Genomic DNA, 22110 nt, shown 5'->3' on the forward strand with positions numbered 1-22110 from the left:
AAAAAGACTTGGGCCGGGCGCGCGTAGTGGCTCACACCTATAATCTCAGCATTTTGAGAGGCTAAATTGGGCTGATCATGAGGTCAGGAGTTCAAGACCAGCTTGACCAACATGATGACATCCTGTCTCTACTAAAATTAACCAGGAGTGGTGGCACATGCCTATAATCTCAGCTACTCGGGAGGCTAAGGCAAGAAAATAGCTTGAACCCAGGAGGTGGAGGTTGGAGTGAGAGGAGATCATGCCATTGCACTCTAGCCTGAGTGACAGAGCAAGACTCCACTCGAAAAAAAAAAAAAAAAAAGACTTGTGAAATACAAAATTACTAATCCTAGCATGATCCTGATATTGGAAGTATAACAGTTGAATCATCAAGTCATTCACTGTCTTTTCCTAAGTCACACAGTAATAGATACTAAGCCATCACCAAATTTGAAATTTTATTTTCTCTAAGGAAATATAGAGAGGCAGGGAGATGAGATCTTTTTTCTCTACGTGAAGTCCAACTAAGTTACCTCCTTTTGGTTTTAGCTACCAATGTGACTATTTCATTAACTTGAAAGAGTAAAATTGTACAAAAAATTGTCTTTAATTCATGTGAATAAGTGAGGAAAAAAAAAAAATCCTAGTAACTCATTGCGTGTGTGATAATTATTTGCCATGCCATGTTTAAAGGCAAAGGGTAAAACATTTAGAACACTAGTTCTCAAATGCTTTGACCTGGGGACACATGAGAAACACACACTAAAATAATGATTTTCTTTGGCTGTAGTTAGGGGGTGTGAGAAAGCTGTGTGGAAGACTTTGGAATTTCAGTGAAATGCTGTTCTTGATCACTCAGAATATACCGTTTCTTTCATATAGCAAGTAATGCTAAGACAGAGCTAAACACAAAGGATGAGGGGACAGCTTACTAAGATCAGATATTTTGCAAGAGTCTTATGCACAATGAGATGTATGTGAGAGACTCCATATTTTCTCTCATTGTTTTGTTTAGTTTCTTCTTTACTAACAGATTATAAACCAAACAAGTGAAAATAAACATGCTGTGAAAATGTAACGTACAGTGACTGATTTTAACTGTCTTTTCTTCTTTCTTTCTCTTCCTTTACTTAATTTTCTCTGTTTGTAAAGTAAGTGGAGCCGATGAATCATCTTCTAGAAACAGCAAGAGTGGTGAGTCATTTCTCTGAAGTATGTGGCGTTTCACCCACAAAAAGCATTTAACCCATGATTACCCCTTAACTGTTAATGATAACATTTTATTTGTTCTTTTATTTCAATAAATTTACTCAACATTATTATTGTGTGGAGAAAAAGATTCTGACAGATTATCCACAGAACTATACCTAGATGATTAGTAGTTTTCTTTTTGTTTTATGTTTGGGAGTTTCACTTGCCTTTGGTGCTACAGCTGGAAGTTAATTTTGGAAAAACATTCTTTTGACTTTCTTTTCTTAATTCTGCTACAATTACCATGTTTGTTGTTTATATTTTAGGTTTGCTTACGTATTACAAATCCAAATATCTAAAACAATTCCATTCAGTTTATGCCATTGGTAATGACAGAAACAAAACAAAATGAGACTATATATGTTTTCTAGGTTGTTATATTTTATAAAAAGTAAGTGGACTTTTTTCTTCATTTTACAAGAGTGTTGCTGGGCAGGGATGTTCCAATAGTTCCATTACCAAAGTTAGGAATACAAATGTAAATTAAGAAAAAAAAATAAAGCCAGATTTTGTATAATAATCTTATTCCTTCTCAGCTGATGACATAAATATGGTATTAGAAAGTTAGTCAACATCTGTCAAGATCAATTTGCAATAATATCAATCAAGTTAACTTGTTAGCAGATAACTAATTTTCAACATACACGTATGATAGTAAAAACATATATTGACAATTTTCTTAAATATTTAGATTAGACGATTGTCCTACTTCAGGATGTGTTGACTTCATTGATATTGGCATTGAGAATTTAGAATGTAATATTAAATACTGCCAATCTTTAGAAAATATTTCATTAACTTTCTAAACTTTATGTATTTTACCTGAAATATCTATGAGGAAAAGAGGGAAAAGAACAAACCACTAAATGCAGCAAAAACTGAGCCATAATGTTTTGAGAGTTTACACTTGCGTGCTTTAATGGAAACATTATATAATATTTTGTAGGGTTTCATGAAGAATGAAAATGAACCACTATGGAAGTTACCAGAACCAATTTTCCTTCCTTGTATTAGGTGGGACATTTCTTATGGAATGTGTTCTATAATAGTTGCTACTCCATTAATCTTTTCATTTTATAGGTCTAGATCCTTGTTTTGTTGTTCAACTAGTCTATAATGTCAAAGATCTATTTGTATCAAAATTTATATATAACTGATCTATAGTACAGTTGGTACATATAGTTTTATATAACTAATTCTATTTAAAATATTCATGTAGGTAGGCCTTCTAATGTCAATGCTTTTACTGAACGTCATAATGATCAAATTTTTGGCATTGCTATATTCAAAATTTTGAGCCAATCTGTAACTTTATTTCTTCTATATTTCTTATTTATAGCAACAAGCTATATCTAGGCACAAAAGTCTTTTACTTTTGAAGGCAAGAAAAATATAAATAGAAAATTATTTGGCACTGCATAATGTTAAAATTTACAAATATATGTTATTTCTCCATTGTCACAAGAATTCTAGTGGGTAGACAATTTAGATAATGTTCCTGTATACAAAAGTAAAAACAACTAGGCATGGTGGCTCCTGCCTGTAATTCCAACTCTTAGGGAGGCAGAGGTAAGAGGATAGCTTTAAGCCCAGGAGTTTGAGACCTGCTTGGGCAATATAATGAGACCCTAATCTCCACAAAAAAGGAAGGGAAAAAAAAGACAATAAAAGTGAGATGAGGTTCAGAAAAATTACATATGTCCTTAAAAATCACAGAATAATAAGTAATGGAGCTGAAATTCAAATGTAAGATTTTGTTTGTTTAGATTTGAAGGTGACATAACTTTTTATTCTACAACTATGTTATTTAACTACAAAATTGTGCTAATAAGTGGCATTAGGATTGGGGCAGATGTATGCTCTAAAAATAAAAGTGCAAAATAAATATCTCCTCTGGAAATAAAAGGGCAAAATAAAGAGGGAGAAAATCAGCCCTTCCATTTTTTTTTCTTTGTAATGCCAGTTGAGTTGGTTTAGAGAGCAGTTTTGCAAGACTTGTTTCACTTTGTTTTTGGACATAGCTGAACCAAGTACTTTAAACAGAAGGCAGCCAATTACTAACTTCTGGTTGCTAGGTGTGGCTTCCTTTCAAATCCTATAAAATCAGAAGCCCAAGTCTCCACTGCTAGTGTGAAATTTTCAGAGAAGAATTTCTCTTCAGTTCTTTGGAAGAAGGTAGAGATAAAGGTAAGTCTTGGTTCTCCTTTTAGTTAGTTTTTGTTGTTTTGAAAACTTTTCTCATGACTGTAAAATGTTACTGCTTCTACAGGATTTATGGTTAGTTGCATTTAACATGATACATCATTCATAAATCTGTAGAATTATATTAGATATTTATATTTTAGGAATCACAAATTACAATGTTTTTGTTCTACTTAAGAAATACAAATAAAAATATAATAAGTTTGCTTAACACTGGCTCATTGTACTCGTGGTAAGTTACTATGAGAAAGAAAGAGAGAATGCGCTTTTCTTCTGGTAGCCTTAAAATAATGTGTTTTTCCTTTCCTTCCCCTTGAAATATTTCTTCCCAAGAGCTGTGTGTGTTTTGTAGAGAAATCATGAAGGGGGCTGCTTTTTGGGGGCAAGAATAAAAGTTGCAGGAGTGGGTTACAGGGAACTGTTTTTAAATAGTAGGACTCATAATTTATTTTCCTCTTTTGTAAGGAAACAAGATAGATTCAGACCTCAAAGTGGTAATCATGGCCTTCGTAATAAACATTTTAAAATATATGTTATGTTTGCTTATGCTATTGAAAATAAGAAGGTCCGCTTATTACTTGTTTCATTTAAAGAGGGTGTGGCCACATTCCTTTTCTTGTAGGCTCTGTGTCATATACAGGCTTTTCAAGTGCTGGCTGGAAAACCTAAGGGGAAGGGAAATACTTACTGGGTAGTGTCAGATACATTATCCTAGGGGAATGTCACTGAGGCCCTCTAACAGCTATTTCACTTGATTGTTGCATGAGATAATGGCCATAAAACTCCTTAGAAAAGCACAAAGCAAAACTAAAGAAGAGTGTTTACTGGTGTTGGATGTATTTGTAAAAGTGAGATTACAAATCACAATCATGTATCTGGTTATTTTTCCTTACACATGTTCCTTCAAGGATTTTTCTGTTTGTTCATTTTAAGTGTTTATCAAACACTCTGATTTCTCATGTTCAATGCTAGCTAATTAACAAGGATGGACTTTTTCTTGCCTTGGTTATGTCTAAAAAAGTGAATAAACTTTGAAAATGTAATGTTGCCCTCTTTCCACAGGAGTGTATTTTGGTAACTGTAAGAGAATGCACATTGCAAATAACTCCAATGTGGTAAAATGTTGGTTTCATAATTCTGAAATGACCTCTTCTCCAAAAATAACATTACCACCCTAGCTCCAGGCTCAACCACATCTGGCACATAGCCAACATTTAACAGCTGTTGACAAAATAGTTAATAATAACATTATTAAGGAACCAGTCAGAGTTTCATGCTTATTAAATACTTTTTCAACCAAAAGGTCTGCAAAGGTTGACTTCTGAATATGACGTTAGCTCTCTCTAGACCTATTAATTTATGACATTGAAAATCAGAGCTAAACCAGTGGACTTTTATTTTTCAATGATAAACTATAAACAGTTTTCTGAAGTCAACTATTTCCTTTTCCTTTAAAATTGGACAGAATTTCATCAGGAAGATCAGAACAGATCCAGTTTATACAATGCCTTCCTTCATTATGCTAATTTTCTTCATCTTCGTCTACTTGAAGTAAAATTTAAGATTGGGACTCAGAGCTGTAAATGGATCTGAGATACTAATTATTTCAACATTGCTATCTTATAAATGAAGACCCTCTGGAGAAGCTAAATGTTTTTCTTGAGGTCAGATTGCCAGATAATTAAGGACCAGTATACTTCAATTTGTATTTTATAACCTATTGCTGTAGGTAGAGAATGTTTGTTAAATTAGTGTAGATACGTTTTTTAAAATATTAGCAATGATACACTATATTCATTAAATAATACTTATTTAATCCTAAATTCCAGGCATTTTGCCAGGGATTGGAAGTACATACATAATGAATATTATATTGTTTGTATGTTAGCACAGGTCTCATGGCCTGCTACTGGGGAATATAAAAGCCAAAAGAAAGTGATAATACAGAATGGTGGGGCTGGTGTGGGGGGAAGTTAGGCAGAGCATGGAAGGTCACTGAATCCAGTGCTGAGGAACTAATGAAGGCTTTCCAAAAAACCTGTTGAGGTCAATGCTGAGGCCTCACTTAGAAGCAGCAATTAGTTAGGCAAAAGGAAGTGAATGTGGAGGAGGAACAAGCATTCCCGGCAAGAAGAACATCTTATTGAAAAGCCCGGAAGCAAAACATGCATGAGACTAACTTTCATAAATTGTGTTTTTGTTAAGTCATGCCATTGTGTAGTCTTAATTGCCTTCTCTCACCAGGGAAGGTGTGGGAACGACTTGTGAAATATATATTCGAGGAAAAACTATGCACAAGGCAATGCATTTAAAAATAAACTCCCTAAGGCTAGGGTAAAACCTGCCATGGTCTGTGTGAGTTGAATGTTAATGAATTTGATTCTCAGGTGTGAGCTATTAAAGAGAACATCAATCATGTTGTTTTCTTTTTGTCGCTAATTTAAAAAGAATAACACTTTGGTTTTCTTTCCCTTTTTCTTTCTTTTTTTTTTCTTGCTGTGTCACCTAGGATGGAGGGCAGTGGCGTGATCTCAGCTCACTGTAGCCTCCACCACTTCCTGGGTTCAAGCAACTCTCCTGTCTCAGCCTCCTGAGTAAATGGGACTACAGGTGCACGCCACCATGCCTGGCTAATTTTTGTATTTTTACAAGGTACAGATTACTTGAGGCCAGGAGTTCAAAACCAGCCTGGCCAACATGGCGAAACCTTAGATACAAGGTTTTACAATGTTGGCCAGGCTGGTCTTGAACTCCTGGTCTCAAATAATCTGCCCACCTTGGCACCCCAAAATGCTGGGATTATAGGCGTGAGCCACCACACCAGGCCAAAATGTATAATGCTCTGAAATCAAAAGGGACGGATTTGTCTCTATTCTTGCCACTACTAGCTTGAAGACTGCCTGAAAATAATACTCAGTTTTCCCAGACAGAAGCTGAAGATAATGATGAAAGGCTATTATTCAAGCAAGGGTTAGTCATTGCTGTTACTATCATTGCAAAACTCTGATGGTTCTAGATTGTAACCAGGAAGATATAATAAACCACAAAACTCAGCTTCCTCTGTCACAAATTCTAGAGGTAGCCTTTCATGAGGCTGAGAGATAGAAAAATGAAGGGGGTTCTCTCTTAGGACACATGAATATGCAAAAAAAAAAGCTACTCTTTAGAAAGCTATACATTCAAATCATAGATAAGCTGACATTGGTAGGCAGTGCATGTTCACAAAAGACCATTAATTAGAAGAAATGTGAAATATTGTTAATTTCCTTATGGATTAGCCTATGTAAATAGCCATTTTCACCTTCAGTGAGCTCATGTTAAGTACTGAAATAAGCTTGTTTTTTGAGCTTATTGTTGGTTAGCTGAAATCTGTATTGAGCTAAAATAAGTTGTTAGAATGGGCTCTTTAAAATCTATTGCAAGGTTTATATACTACGAACAAAAAGAAAAAAGAAAACCTTTGGTGAACTCATTGGCTTAGGCAGGTTTTCATGCAGAGCGTAGGTATTGCAGAGTCAGAATGGTTTACTAATAGAATTTGGCTAATATACATACATATATATGGTATTTGTTAGATGTATTGTAATTATTCAGAAGTTCAGTTAATATGTGCAGTTGGCTTTGGGCTCTTAACCAGCTGTATGTGATAAAATCTGTTTCCTTTAGAGCAATTTCTTATATCCTGCCTTGATGCTCCTGTCTTTAATCTTTGCTAAGAGCTGGTGGTGAATTTGGCTGAATTTAGATTCTGTTTTCCTCTAATTGATTTCCTGAAGAAAGTTCTCTAAATTGGCTGCTATTCTTTCAAGACTATGCTTTTATTCTATCCAAATACTTCAGGCTAAAATGTAGGAACTTAGGAGATATAAATCACAAAGCTATCTCCTCTAGGGGTGCTCTCTCTGTCAAGTGACTCAAACGACTTATTTTTGCTATCTTGTATTATGTAGTAATACAGCTTTTCCTAGGCTTTCTCTGGCTTTTTTTTTTTTTTAATTGACATTATTCAAGTATTTTTTAGAAGTAAAAAATAAACTAGTAAAGTTTTCTTAAAGTTTATTTTGAAGTTGTCAGAGTCACCTTTAATATTGGACTGAACAATAGTTCTTGTTTTGCTTTCTGGTTTTTTTTTTTTTTTTGGAGACAGAGTTTCACTCTGTTGCCCAGGCTGTAGTACATCTCTGCTCATGGCAACCTCCGCCTCCCAGGCTCAAGTGATTCTCCTGCCTCAGCCTCCCGAGTAGCTGGGATTACAGGCGTGTACCTCCACGCTCAGCTAATTTTGTATTTTTAGTAGAGATGGGGTTTCTCCATGTTGGTCAGGCTGGTCTTGAACTGCCAACCTCAGGTGATCCACCCACCTTGGCCTCCCAAAGTGCTGGGATTACATGAGTGAGCTACTGCGCCTGGCCTATTATGCTTTATGTTGAAGTTTTAATTTGCTAATTGAAAGGAATGGATTGAATGAACATGTTTTTATCCGTGATGGAGTAGTACTTTGCCAGTGATAAATTATAACACTCATTTTGATGATTCTTCTTTATTGAGGGTTTGGATGAGATGATGGAAATTGAAATTTTGAATGCCTGAAACTGCTCGAATTGCTTTTAAAAAGTTTTGGGTGTGCCAATTAAGCAGTTGGAATATGAAATTCCCTGTGGCAACCGCAATTGCATCAGACTATACTGTAAAGGGAACTAAAACCTTGTGCAAAATTGTACGTTGTTACTTTACCTCAGGAAACAACTTTAAATTTATCGATTACTGGAGGGAAGAGAATCCTTTAAATGAATGCAAAAAGTATTGGTTCTTCTCACAGATGACAGAATAGTAATTAGAGCAATCCTGTGAGAGTTAAGTGGAGCTGGTGTCTGCTTTGGATATTATTTCCTTCATGCATTCAATGTTATTACTTGGAACTCCAGTTATTTTTTTTAGCAGGTGTGAATTGAAAGGGTTTGTCTGAACATGCTGTTAAGGAATCAGTTTATGGGTTTTACTCCTCATAAGTCATTTATCTTCATATCAAGAATTTAAAACTGCCAAGATTATCCTCCCAACATCTATCACAAACATTCGTGAGAGTAGTCTCTAGAGGAGTGAAACAGAATGGTATGGATAGACAGATCAGTGTAGACCTGGAGCCAGTCCTCCGAAAAACATCCCCAGACAAAATGATTTGTGATGGCTTTTTTTCTGTGTTTATGGCCAAAACAGAAAATACTTTAATTTTTAATATACTTAAGATCTTAAAAATATATGTCTCATTAAATAAAAATATTGCCAAGCCATGATAGCAATTCAAGAAATTTCCTTTAAGATAGAGTTTGCCAAAAGAACAAGCATGTTACAATTTTACCTATAGGTATCCCGTTAGAACAAAAAACCTGGTATGAAATAATCCTTTTCTGGGTTTTTTGTACTGGGTGGAAAAATATGTAGGAGTAGTATTTAGACAGTGAGGATAGCAATTACTTCAATGCTGAATAATTTTATACCAAGAAATATAAAAGGAAACTAAATTATTCAGGGAGAAATATCACCTGGATATCTTTTTAAAGATAAAATTTTAAATCTGAATTCACTTGTACAGATTGTCACAGATTATTTTACCTCATAAATGTAATCATTGGCCAGGTACAGTGGCTCACATCTGTAATCCCAGCACTTTGGGAGGCTGAGGCGGGTGAATCACCTGAAGTAGGAGTTCAAGACCAGCCTAGCCAACATGGTGAAACCTTGTCTCTACTAAAAAATACAAAAATATAAAAATAAAAAAATTAGCCGGGCTTGGTGGCGGTTGCCTATAATCCCAACTACTCGGGAGGCTGAGGCAGGAGAATTGCTTGAACCCAGGAGATGGAGGCTGCAGTGAGCTGAGATTGCACCACTGCACTCCAATCTGGGCAAGAGAGCAAGACTCTATCTCAAAAAAAATAATAATCATCATCATTAAGCTTTTCCTCTAGCAATTTCTTTTGTACAGGTTTTCATTAATTCTACATAGATTGTCTAATGGTCTACTAAAAGATGCTCTAGTGTTCCATCTTGTCTATCTGTTAGCCATTCTCCAAGATACAGGAGGAATGATCTTTCTGAAATAGAAGTGAAACCATGCTGTTTTTTAAAAAAATTAAGGTTTTCCTAAAGCTTTGTGGAGACATTTAAACTTCTTGGTTCAGCTCTGCCAACATTTCTTGCTCCAGACAACTTTCTTCAGCTTCCCAAATATGACAAGCTTCTCCCCATTTTGTGCTCTTTAACTTTTCTGCCAGGGTAATCTTGATGCATTTCAAAAGAGGCTTGGATCAGCCAGGGCCTACTCTAAGAACTTTCTTTAGCCTTTGTGTTTTCCCAGGGAGAGTACACACTAGCTTTAAGTCCTAAGGGTACTTAAGATGATATTTCAATGTTTTTGTGCTCTCAGTGCTTGGCATATGGTGGGTGGTCTATAAATTTAAAACAATGTAGTGAACCACAAACTCCTCTCTTTAGCCTGTGTGCTTACTTGTAGTAGTTGTCTGATCCCTAAAGTTTAGAACTGAATAGGCCGAGAAAGAGCTCAGTTTCTGGGAGGAGGGTATGGTTTCATTTTAAGGATAAATACTTCCTTTAAAAACAAACTTACATCTTACATTTTGTTATGCTCCTAAGTGTAATTAATCCTGGAAAGTAAGAGCAAGACTACTCTTTAATGCTGCTCCTTATGTATGTAAGAGGGTGAGGGAGAGGTTGTGTGTGGTACATTTGTTTTTTAAAAGCATCTACCTGTTTTCTTTTCAGACACTTTTTTAAAAATGGCAATGGTATCAGAATTCCTCAAGCAGGCCTGGTTTATTGAAAATCAAGAGCAGGAATATGTTGTAAGTAGAGTAATAATAAAATGACCACTACAATATTGAAATAAAAATCAATATAAGTAAATGGCCATTAATTTATTTCTCTCTCATTCTTAGCAAACTGTGAAGTCATCCAAAGGTGGTCCTGGATCAGCAGTGAGCCCCTATCCTTCCTTCGATCCGTCCTCGGATGTTGCTGCCTTGCACAAGGCCATAACGGTTAAAGGTAACATGTTTCCTCAAACGGTTCCCTCCTGGACATTTCAGAATGGCTATTTGCACGACTGTCAAGAAACAGACATGTGCAATGGAAAGAATTTGGTTCATTCTGAAGATAAAAAAATTTCTTTGCCCAATGAAGACATAATTTTCATAACACTTAGGAAATTGTGTTCAAATCAGTGGAATCTCTGCTGCTATAACAGATATTACTAGCTCGTTTCTAGCAGAAACTTGATGCTGAAATTAACACCTCTGCTCACATATAAAGTTGGAACTAGGATCAAACACTGCAACACGGAGAACCAGGAGAAGTTAATTGTCTCTTCCTTTCTCACTTGAATGAAATATCATTCTCCCAGGTGCTTCCTTGATATGTTGTATAGCATTGATTTTCTAGGCTGATATATAATTTATATTTCTTAGTTTGTTAAGAAGTTCATTCAGAGCATATAGGTAATGAATTACTTTATGTCAATTAAAGATGAAGAAAATTGATTTTAAAAGCTGTCTTCCCTTTATTTCCAGGTGTGGATGAAGCAACCATCATTGACATTCTAACTAAGCGAACCAATGCGCAGCGTCAACAGATCAAAGCAGCATATCTCCAGGAAACAGGAAAGGTAAGTTAGAATGGTAAATTTAGATATTTAATTTCAGTATATTTATACTTAAACATGGATTCAGAAGCACAGTTACCTCGTTCTTTAAGTTTCTAACCACTGTTTTTTCATTTTTTTTTTTTTACATCTATGATTGGGATTGCAGTTTTTATCCACTTTGTTGCAACTGAACCAATTTTATCAAATTTCCTATTTTTCTACATTAGTCGTCATGGTGTATATTCTTTGCAGATGTGGTGTTCTGGGGACAAATTTTTAATTTGAAGATAAACATCAAGATTGCTATTGGCAATAAAGAATATAGTCTCACTGTAATGTGCTAATATTTAAACTGAGCTGTTTAATGCCTAACGATATATAATTCAACTTAAAAAATAAGCCTTATGTCTTTTATATCAAATATGAATAGTTCTTTTTAAAACAATGAAATTAGAAAACAATGAATTAGAATAATTTCAACATCTGATTATACTGTTCATTTGAGATGTACAAATCTCAAAGATTGGAAACACAAATATATTATTTTAAAAGTAATTTTACTACTGTTTTCTGTTAGCACACAGTCCTCTATGTTTTAAAATTTGTGATTTCTCCCCTGTATAAAAGATTATGAACCCTATCCATTAAAAAGTTATCAATGAACAGTAAATTTTGTTCTAATCTCTCTAGATCTAAAAGACTAAGATAACGTTTCAAAATATTTGGTGCACTTTGTATGTGAAGGGAAGAAGCTCTAAAAGATGGCTGGGTTTAGGGAACAGTTGTACAATGACCTAAAGTCAGTAATATCACATTTTTTAACCTAGCATGTTACTTATTAGATGCCCTGATTCTAATCTTTTTTTTTGTAGCCCCTGGATGAAGCCCTGAAGAAAGCCCTTACAGGTCACCTTGAGGAGGTTGTTTTAGCTATGCTAAAAACTCCAGCGCAGTTTGATGCCGATGAACTTCGTGCTGCCATGAAGGTAAATAGTCCAATTTAAGCAAACTCCTTTCCTCAAGAGAATGTATTGGGCAAATTACTTACACTTATGTTATCTTCAAAATCTAGTACGGTGCAAGTCAATCAGTGAAAGTTTGAAGAATAAATTAATAACTCAATGAAGGAATTAATATATACATGAAAACATAAATGTTGGCACTATAACACCTTCTATGTCATGTCACTGTATGAGTCATATATTTGCATTTTTATTTTTACCCAAAATATTGATGATAAACCTGTTTTGTTTTAGAGCAATGTAATAGATAGTACTTATTGCAATTATTAAATATTGTGGGTGAAATTTACTAAATGACAGAGTTGAACAAAATTTTGGAACACCAAAAATGAGTTGATCCTCTTGAATAAAGATTTTTTTCTACATTTATCCTTTTTTTTCTCTTCAAATAGGGCCTTGGAACTGATGAAGACACTCTGATTGAGATTTTGGCATCAAGAACTAACAAAGAAATCAGAGACATTAACAGGGTCTACAGAGAGGGTAAGTTGTAATGTCCAACAGTCCAAATGCCTTAGTTGAAAAGGAAATCTGATATACTTTCTTAAAATTAAATGTGTATGTTAATTATGGCAGCTTTGGAACCTCTACATACAAAAATGTTTCTTTATTGTTTGGCACATGTCTATTAAATGCTGTTACCAGGCAACACACGTTGCTAGGTTGTTGACAAGGGAGATGGTATACCAATCTGCATCAAGCTTGTGTTTTAATAGAAAATGATCCTCTAGGATAAATGGCTGCATACGATTATAATGGAACTTGAATTCAGAGCATTGAATTTAAATTTTTTTCTGAAAAACATTTTTCTGTTATTCTGGAATGCATTTAATAAAAATGCCTCAATGCCATTTATTTTGAAAAAAGTTTAACAAAATAAATATTTTAACAAAATGTTCTTCATTTGTTCTTGAAAAAGTAAAGAATTGAGTGCTTATAATTCTCTGTTGGAAACCTTTATTGTTATGAACATAAGCAACTCACTCTTTGTCTTTTGTTAAATTCATGAGAATAAAAGACTAGTTTAGCTTATTTTATGTCTTCAGTGAAGCATCTCATTTAAATGACATGCTCAACACTGAAAAGAGCTTAATTGCAAGTCTGTTACCATTTTCCTTTTCTCATTTCCCTGAGCTGCTGGCTTTTTTGCTTTCCCAACCGAATATGTGGCACATAGAAGATCTTTCTGCTTGATTCTCATATCAAGCATGGAGAATACAATAGCTTTCGCATATCGTTTTTAACGGAATTTAATAAAAGAATAAAAATAAGGAAGCTTTTAAACCTCATTTTCTTATTGTATCAATGATAATAATCAATTATTTTTTTGTTTGATAAAACATAGCTTATAAAATAAATGTTCATTTTTTCTTCATTATGCCGAGATATAAGCCAGTGATAGCTTATTAAATTGCCCAGTTTCAAGTTGTTTTACTCCCTTTGTGTTGCTATAAGGAAATACTGAGACCAAGTAATTTATAAAGAAAGGAAATACTGTATAAGAAGTATGGGACCAGCAACTGCTTCTGATGAAGTCCTCATACTGCTTCTGCTCATGGCAGAAAGCAGACAGAAGCAGATGTGTGCAGAGAGCGAGGGAGAGAAAAGGAAATGCCAGGCTCTTTTCAACAGCCAGTTCTTAAAGAAACTAGGAATGAGAACTCACTCACAACAAGCCATTCATGAGCGATCTGCCCCCATTATCCAAACACCTCCCGTCAGTCCCCACCTTCAACAATGGGGATAAACTGCAATATGACACTTGGCAGGGCCAAACAAACAATATCAAAACCACTGCACTAGTCAATTATAAATTCAATTAACTTTTCCTATTGCAGTATTATTTTACATAGTTGAGTAGAAGTGTTTACACACACACAAATCATCAAACTACATTACTTATAAGACATTTATAGTTTTTAAACTAAATAATTTGCATTCAAGCAAGTACCTCCATTTTTGTTCTTTTAAACAATTATTTTATTTGTTCTACTGCTTAAATAATGCCATGTTATATTTCAGAATTAATTACTAATGTATGCCTATACAATTTATTAACAAAAGCTTTATGACTGTGAATTTTCAATCACAGTATTACATAAATTGCTCCCATTGCCTCATATGAAATAAATTCAATGATCCAAAAATTGACCTGCTCTAATTTTTCTCTTATTTAAAAATGATGATATTTTGCCACAATGTTCCATAAATCATTGAACACTGTGGCATGGTGAATTTTCAACTAATTTAGAGATGTCGGATATTATTATGATTATTCATCACTGGTTTATTGTAAAATCTATTTTCCTTTTTTCTCAGAACTGAAGAGAGATCTGGCCAAAGACATAACCTCGGACACATCTGGAGATTTTCGGAACGCTTTGCTTTCTCTTGCTAAGGTACAACTCAAATCCTGTAGGAAATGCCTCTTGTTATATAAAGAGTAATTTTGTAGTCCATTTTATGTTGTTATAAAGAAATGTCTGAGGCTGGATAATTTTTAAAGAAAAAATCGTTTACTTGGCCCATGATTCTGATGGCTAAAATGTTCAAGATTGGGCATCTGTGTGTGGTGAGAGCCTCAGGCTGCTTCCACTCCTAACAGAAGAGGAAAGGGAGCTGGTGTGTGCAGAGACCACATGGCAAAAAAGCAAGCAAGAGAGAGAATGGGGAGGTGCCAGGCTCTTTAACAACAGCTCTGGTGGTCTTATGAACAAGAACTTATCCCCAGAGATATTAGTCTCTTCATGAGAGATCAGCCCCAGGACCCAAATACCTCTCTTGAGGCCCTGCCTTTAACACTGGGATCAAATTTTAACATGGGGTTTGGAGGGGAAGAACATCTAAAACCATTGCAAGTAAAATCTTGGATCTGAGCTCTTTCTAGAAATGAGTAATAGAATATATTTTTCTCAAAGAATATTATTTATCTGAGTTTAAGAGAATTAAGTAAATCATGCAATTACATGCTAGAGAAGAGCTTACAATAGAATGGGATTTCTTTCAGGGTGACCGATCTGAGGACCTTGGTGTGAATGAAGACTTGGCTGATACGGATGCCAGGGTAAGCAAGTGCTTACAAAATACTGCTGCAGTCCATCTTCCTGCCTTAGGTGGTGCTACCCCATGACGCCCTGTGAAAGCAAATCTAAGATCTTCTGAGAGACCAATGGCTTGTTAATGTTCATTTCCTGAATGAGGCATGCCTTTCTGTAGCCCAAGAGAGAAAAAAAATGTAGTCTTTAAGTTTTCAATATCTCTCATTCATAAACCAGAGAGAACTGAAAAAGAATGATATAAATTTGATTTGTCATTCCCAAGAATTGTTTGTTGAAAAAAATACTCTGAACTCTCATTGTACTAGGTATAAGAAGGGGAAAAGTAATTTTTTTATTACGTGTAATGGAAAGGGTAAACACATTTAATATTATTTTTAACAGAGAACATTGGAATGGTTTATAGATGTCAATTTATAATGCTAAAATATCATTGTAATGATATTAATAATATAGGATAAATTATAATAATATAGACTTTCTGACATACTGTTTTATATAGTTTTAGCGACATTGCTGGTTATTTATATACCAATCCACTGGCAACATAAGAAAAATCATACCATTTTAAGGCCTGGAATTTCCTCTTTAAGCAAACAAGCAACAATAATTTGCATTATGCATTCTCATGGAACAGTATTCTCTAGATAATTCATGATGATGATTCACTAAGAATAGACTTTTTGCGTATCTTCATCCACTTCTGCTATACCAGTACATTATCATGCACATAATAGGTACTCACTAACTTTTTGTTGAATAAATGCATACATATCAGATCAATTTGCTTGACAAGTGCAAAATAACTTTTATGTACCTTGGAGGTTTTATCATTTTAATAGAAATTGTGCAAACATATTAAAGAACAAGAATTAGCATTTGAATAATTGCCCATAATAAAAAATTCTTATTTGCTTTTGACACTTCTGAATTTACTTTCCATTTTAAGACTATCAGGGTTCTTACTACATATTTACGAAGGCTACATGGATTAATATGACTGAAGAGAATGATGGTAATTTACATTCCAAAGTTAATAGAGACTGCTTGTGACAATAGGGCAGGTATTATGTTTTCCATATATAAAAGAAAAAAAATCTATAGTTTAGTGAGGTTAAATTATTTGTCTAAAATGATAAGACTTTGAAATTGCACAGTCGGAATTTGAATCTAGAAATTCTAACATCAAAATGCAAGGTCCAGGTTATGGTTGAATTATTGATTTATAAGTAACATTTGCTGATAATTACTTTAAACAACATAGAGTAAAAAATCCTTTTAGACAACCCCTTGGAGTTTTCTTGATATAGAGCATAATCTTAAAGCAATTTAGTTCAGCAAACATTTATTCTGCAAACATATATTCAGTCTCTAGTGTTTACAAGGTACCTTGAGAGAAACTGTGGAAGATATTTGACAAACAAAATAAGGTCCCCATCTTTAAAGAACTTGAAATCTTATTGTTGACTACCCTGATTGTACTTAGCACAAAGCAACTGCCTAGATAATCTTTGACAAGGTCTAATATTCTTGTGCAGATATCATTTCAGCAGATAGTGAAGTGTTTACTTTTGTGTTTCTTGACAGGCCTTGTATGAAGCAGGAGAAAGGAGAAAGGGGACAGATGTAAACGTGTTCAATACCATTCTTACCACCAGAAGCTATTCACATCTTCGCAGAGGTAACAAGACATTTTTTTTCTCTGGAATCTGTTTATGGAAGATGTAATTTTCTTTTTCAAGGAAAAGTAAGAGAAAGTAAAAACAGAAGACTTTAGCAATGTCTCTCCTGTATCAAACGGCTATAGCATTCCTGATCCATTATTGTTATTTGCCCATTTGTCCAATTTTATACAGTCACTATTTTATGATATTAATACACATCTTGTGACTTGGGCATGTGGAATATCATTTCATTATTTTCACTGCTTTTAATTCCCTAAAAGATTTGGAATATATGTGGAAAAAAGACATGCATAACAGAAGAAATGAAATCAGAATGAAGAAAAACAAAACAAAAAACTCTCAGAGCTAAATGAAGAAAAAAATATGTAGATGCTTTGGAAAAACAACAAGACAAAAATCAGAAATAGGTCTGGCCTTTGAGCACGAGATTTAGCTCAGCCTCTCAGAAGCCAAGGCAATGGAAAAGTAATGATGATTATCTAAAGTTCATCATCTTATAATAGCATACTGATTTCTACTGTTAAATGTAAGAGAAATTCAGTGCTTAGGTCTTTATATAAGGAAAGATCCATTTGCTGTGGCTCTTAGAACTGCTGTAGGGAGTGCTATGGTTGTCAATCACATGCCATCTCTAATAACTGTCAACACTTGCAAATATTTTCCCAAAATATACAGGAATACCAAAATGGCCATGTGAGTTACATTCCTAGGAGAGGATTAATTGTGTAAATTGCTTTAAGAAGTGTTGCCGAAGTTGTTATTCTAAAAATTCCTGAGGCTTGATTTTGCTTAAGACTTTCTAAAGAAAAGAATGTTTTGTATATATCTTAGTCTAAATTTAATATTCAGTGTTTCAGAAATACACCAAGTACAGTAAGCATGACATGAACAAAGCTCTGGACCTGGAGTTGAAAGGTGACATTGAGAAATGCCTCACAGCTATCGGTACGTAGTTCTTTTGTTGAAAGTGTTTTCTAACTAGAAACTGTATTTTCAATGCTATTCCATACTTACAAACGACAACAAAACCAATAAAACAAAACAACACAAAAAACAGAGGTAGTGTACCTGTTTCAAACAGAAGCAACATATAAGATTGGCAAAGTACTATAGCCTTCCTAACAACAGATATTATTCCCCTTTTCAAAAATACAGAGAGATAGACTATACTTATTGAGCACCTACTTATATCAAACAATGTACCAGGCTGGGGACACCGCAGAGGCAATTCAGAATGGCCATTGAGAGCATGGGATCTGGAAATAGATAAATGTCACTTCAAGTCCTGGTCTACTGCTTGTCAATAGTGCATTCTTGGGCAGGTCTAGGAGAGTCTGATTTGGTGGGTCTGAGTTGGCTTCTTAAAATCTATAGTTTTAGAAGAACTCCCCAGTTATCCAGACAACCATCAGGATTGGGGAACATATGTTCCCAAGCAGTTTTCTCTCACATGACTATGCACTCGAATCCCCTGGAAAACTTGATTAAAATGCAGATTCTGATTCTGCAGGGCTGGGGTGGGACTTAGATTCTGCTTTTCTAACAAGCTCCCCATTGATGCCAATGCTGTCGGTCCATAGATCTCAACAAAATGAAGAACACTATGAATTGACATGTGCTAGTATTATTTGGGTGCTGCTTTATATTTAAGGCCATCCTACCCCAGGGTATTTATTTATTCATTTTTAGGTATTTTTTGCAATAAGAGTTTTTGCAACTCTTATTTTAGATACAGAGGTACATGTGCAGCTTTGTTCTATGAGTGTACTGCACCCAGGTAGTGAGCATAGTACCCAACAGGTAGTTTTTTGACCATGACCCCTCTCTCGCTGCCCTCTCTAGTAGTCTGCACTGTCTGTTATTCACCAGGTGTTCTTTTTAAATGTTCTTATAATAACATAAATATTTATGTAGCCTTGAATACCTACTGGTTTCTCCACTTCCAAGGAGAATATATGCAGGATAGCACTAACTACTGAAGTTGCTGTTGAGATGTATTTAAGGTATTAAAAAAAATGGTCATCGGGGAAAGAATATTTAAAACCACCATCTAGAGAGTCACAAATACCTTCTCATAACTTAACTGCCCTATATTGGGAGGTAAAGAATGGTGATGAGGGATAGAATCCTATTGACAGAATTCTCTATTTCCTGTTTCTTTCATATGCATATTTCTTTTTTGTGTGTGTGTCATGGTAAATACATCAACTAAAATTTGCTTCTCTTACAGTGAAGTGTGCCACAAGCAAACCAGCTTTCTTTGCAGAGAAGCTTCACCAGGCCATGAAAGTATGTACCATTCTACTTATATGCCCTGCTTAGAGGAAGAATTATTTGTAGAAAGAACAGAAAACCTGATATTGTTTGAAAATCACACATTTAATATCTTCCCATGAAAGAGAATCATTGTTCTATTCAATGGAAGATGTAATACACTACCTTCTTAGAATAAACTTGTTAGATTTGGTGCATTGTTTTTTTACAGGTGAGATTGGAAAGCGAGCCTGTACATGATTTATGGCTCACTTGTGATTTGCTAAGAAACCTGTGTCACCACGGGAAGGGTGATATACTTTCTTTTTCAATGTGTAATTTAGTGGCCTACTTGCTCTACGGTTGTGAGTTTTATAATCTCACACTTTATGAGTCTGATTTGCAGTTTTTATTATTCTGTCTTTCATGCCACAGATTAATAGTTGAATCTTTTAAAATGTCATTCTATGATTAAAGAAGTAGGAAGATGTATTTGAGATCAACGATGTCACTTTACTTTCTGACATGCATGTTATTATACAAGGTACAACTTCTGTATTGATATTTTGAGCCCGCAAATGAATAGTTATGAAGTTATCTTCATTTTTTCTTTGCAACTCCAAAATAAAGAGGTTTTCAGAGAGAGAGAAAGAGAGAAAGATCTACTATTTGAGTAATATGAAGGAGCATCTATGAAATGATGAACATGCTAGGCACTGCTCTGCAATTGTTAGCATAGCTGCTGCCCCCTTTCTGTGATAGTCTAGTGTGATAGTTCACTGGGTAATGATGAATACCTGGTGCCATGGAAGAGCAAAGTGGGACATATACTCCAGACTCTGGAAATCTATGTAGCACTGCTGTCAGTTAAACTACAGCCTGAGGTTTGAGTAGAAATGAGCCAGATGAGGGCAAGAGTGGAAGAGATGGGGGATAAAGCAAGGATGGTCCCAGTGGAAGAAGTAATCCACACACAGGCTTGAAGGCAAAAAGTAACAGAACCTTTTCAAGAAAGTAAGTATAAAGTGATGGTACACAGTGGTAGAGATGGTAGAATTAGGCAGGATATCATAAGCCCTAAAAAAGTGATTAGTTTCTATCACTTTCTTGTTTCTAAGAGCAACAGAAGATCACTGACGTGTTTTAAATAGATGGACTAGATGATTGGATTCGTAGTTTAGAAGTTCCCTTTATTTATAATTATTGGATAGTGTAGAGACTGGATGGTGAGAGACCAATTAGGAAGTTGTGACTCCTCTCTATACCTACTGCTAATGTAGAAGATTGTTTCTTTTTATTTCATTACCATTTCTGTAAGGGGTGTGTGTGTGTGTGTGTGTGTGTGTGTGTGTGTGTGTGTGTGTAGCTAGTTTCTCTAAAGAAATTATATGAAAGAGTAAGAAGCCACAACTTTAAAGTTCATGTCCTTCAATGAAAGTATTTTCTGAATATGAGACGATTACCATCATTTGTTTTGGCCAGGGTGTTGGAACTCGCCATAAGGCATTGATCAGGATTATGGTTTCCCGTTCTGAAATTGACATGAATGATATCAAAGCATTCTATCAGAAGATGTATGGCATCTCTCTTTGCCAAGCCATCCTGGTATGTTGTGATTCCTCTAATGCCATCCCCACAAATGAAAATTCTTTTTGCAAGATCTTCAAAAAGAAGAGTTAACTTAATTATATCTATAAATTTAATATGTAAGATTAATTCAACATATTACAGTGTATAGTTCATGAGTAAATTGAACTTTTACTGGTAAAACTTTTACTAGTGAGTTCTCTACTGAAATACTAGGTACATTGTTCAACCAAAGTTATGGAAACATTTAGTTTCCCATGCATAAATTCAGCAAGCAAAATATTTTAAATAGACAGACTAGATGATTAGATTTGTAGTTTAGAAGTTCCCTATAAATAGATGGACTAGATGATTAGATTTGTAGTTTAGTGTTTCCTCTAGGGTAGATAGACATTATGGTTTATTTTGCCATTAATATTGGTCAGAGGATTAGAAACTTCTTATTCAAAATATTTATCTTAATGTTATCACATGTAAAATGCTTAAAATTGATGTTCAAGTTATCTCATTAGAATGCTAAAAAATAAGACAACAAATAGTCAAGGGTTTTGGACTTATTGAAAGATAGATAACTATTTAAATTTAATTAATTATTAATATTAAATAACTAAAATCTACCCAGAAAACATGAGAAAATCACAGGCACTACACATTTCTCTTCTTCTAGTGAGTGAATCAGGTATTCCTTCACATACAATATGAGATTATATTGTGTTGTACTTATTTAATTCTGTGTGATATTTTATTCACAGAAAATAATGGCACTAACATAAAATTTAATTAATTGAGAAAAGTTTGTAATCTCAGTCTTGAAAGCTATTGTATTTTTATGCAATGATCAAGAAATATCAGTTATTTGCTATACATATTGTTTAATTAAATAAATGGTAATATACAATCTCATCTACAGCTAAGTCTAAAAATAATTCTATAATTAAAAAAAATTTAGACTAATTGTGGTTTTGAGTAACATTAAGTATACTTTGCTTTTGAATCAACAGGATGAAACCAAGGGAGATTATGAAAAAATCCTGGTGGCTCTTTGTGGAGGAAACTAAACATTCCCTTGATGGTCTCAAGCTAAGATCCGAATACTTTAATTATATATTTTCATCCTATAAGCTTAAATAGGAAAGATTCTTCAACAGAATTACAGTCTAGCTACCTACATTCTGAAAAATATAGTCTGTAAGCCATTTTTATATTATAACTCTGTATAACAGAGATAAGTTCATTTTTTAAAAATGTTTACCCCAAACCATAAAACCCTATACAAGTTGTTCTGGTAACAATACATGAGAAAGATGTCTATGTAGCTGAAAATAAAACAATGTTATAAGACGATTGGTGTGTCATTGACTCTTCTATTTTGATTTTCTTTTATGTGTAATTCAGTGGTTTAATTTGACATT

General features: G+C 34.4%; 1 protein-coding gene across 1 annotated transcript; it reads left to right on the forward strand.

Moving 5' to 3' along the window:
- Window positions 1–3231: 3231 nt before the first annotated feature.
- Window positions 3232–22040, forward strand: ANXA1 (annexin A1). The gene is made up of 13 exons (XM_017506399.1): window positions 3232–3420; window positions 10219–10298; window positions 10392–10500; window positions 11022–11116; window positions 11968–12081; window positions 12510–12600; window positions 14437–14516; window positions 15125–15181; window positions 16761–16854; window positions 17708–17803; window positions 19089–19147; window positions 20594–20716; window positions 21700–22040. The coding sequence occupies exons 2-13, from the start codon at window positions 10233–10235 to the stop codon at window positions 21754–21756; spliced, it is 1041 nt and encodes a 346-aa protein (XP_017361888.1). The 5' UTR covers window positions 3232–3420; window positions 10219–10232; the 3' UTR covers window positions 21757–22040.
- The last annotated feature ends 70 nt before the right edge of the window (window positions 22041–22110 follow it).

This window comes from Cebus imitator, unplaced genomic scaffold (assembly GCF_001604975.1).
Source record: "Cebus imitator isolate Cc_AM_T3 unplaced genomic scaffold, Cebus_imitator-1.0 Scaffold355, whole genome shotgun sequence".
NCBI classification, from domain to species: domain Eukaryota; kingdom Metazoa; phylum Chordata; class Mammalia; order Primates; family Cebidae; genus Cebus; species Cebus imitator.

Excerpts from the sequence above, each read along its gene's own strand:
- ANXA1 (XM_017506399.1), top strand. The coding sequence starts at position 10,233 with ATGGCAATGGTATCAGAATTCCTCAAGCAGGCCTGGTTTATTGAAAAT. Across the intron at positions 12,082-12,509 it reads AACTTCGTGCTGCCATGAAG|GGCCTTGGAACTGATGAAGA; the intron begins GTAAATAGTCCA and ends CTCTTCAAATAG. Across the intron at positions 12,601-14,436 it reads TAACAGGGTCTACAGAGAGG|AACTGAAGAGAGATCTGGCC; the intron begins GTAAGTTGTAAT and ends CTTTTTTCTCAG.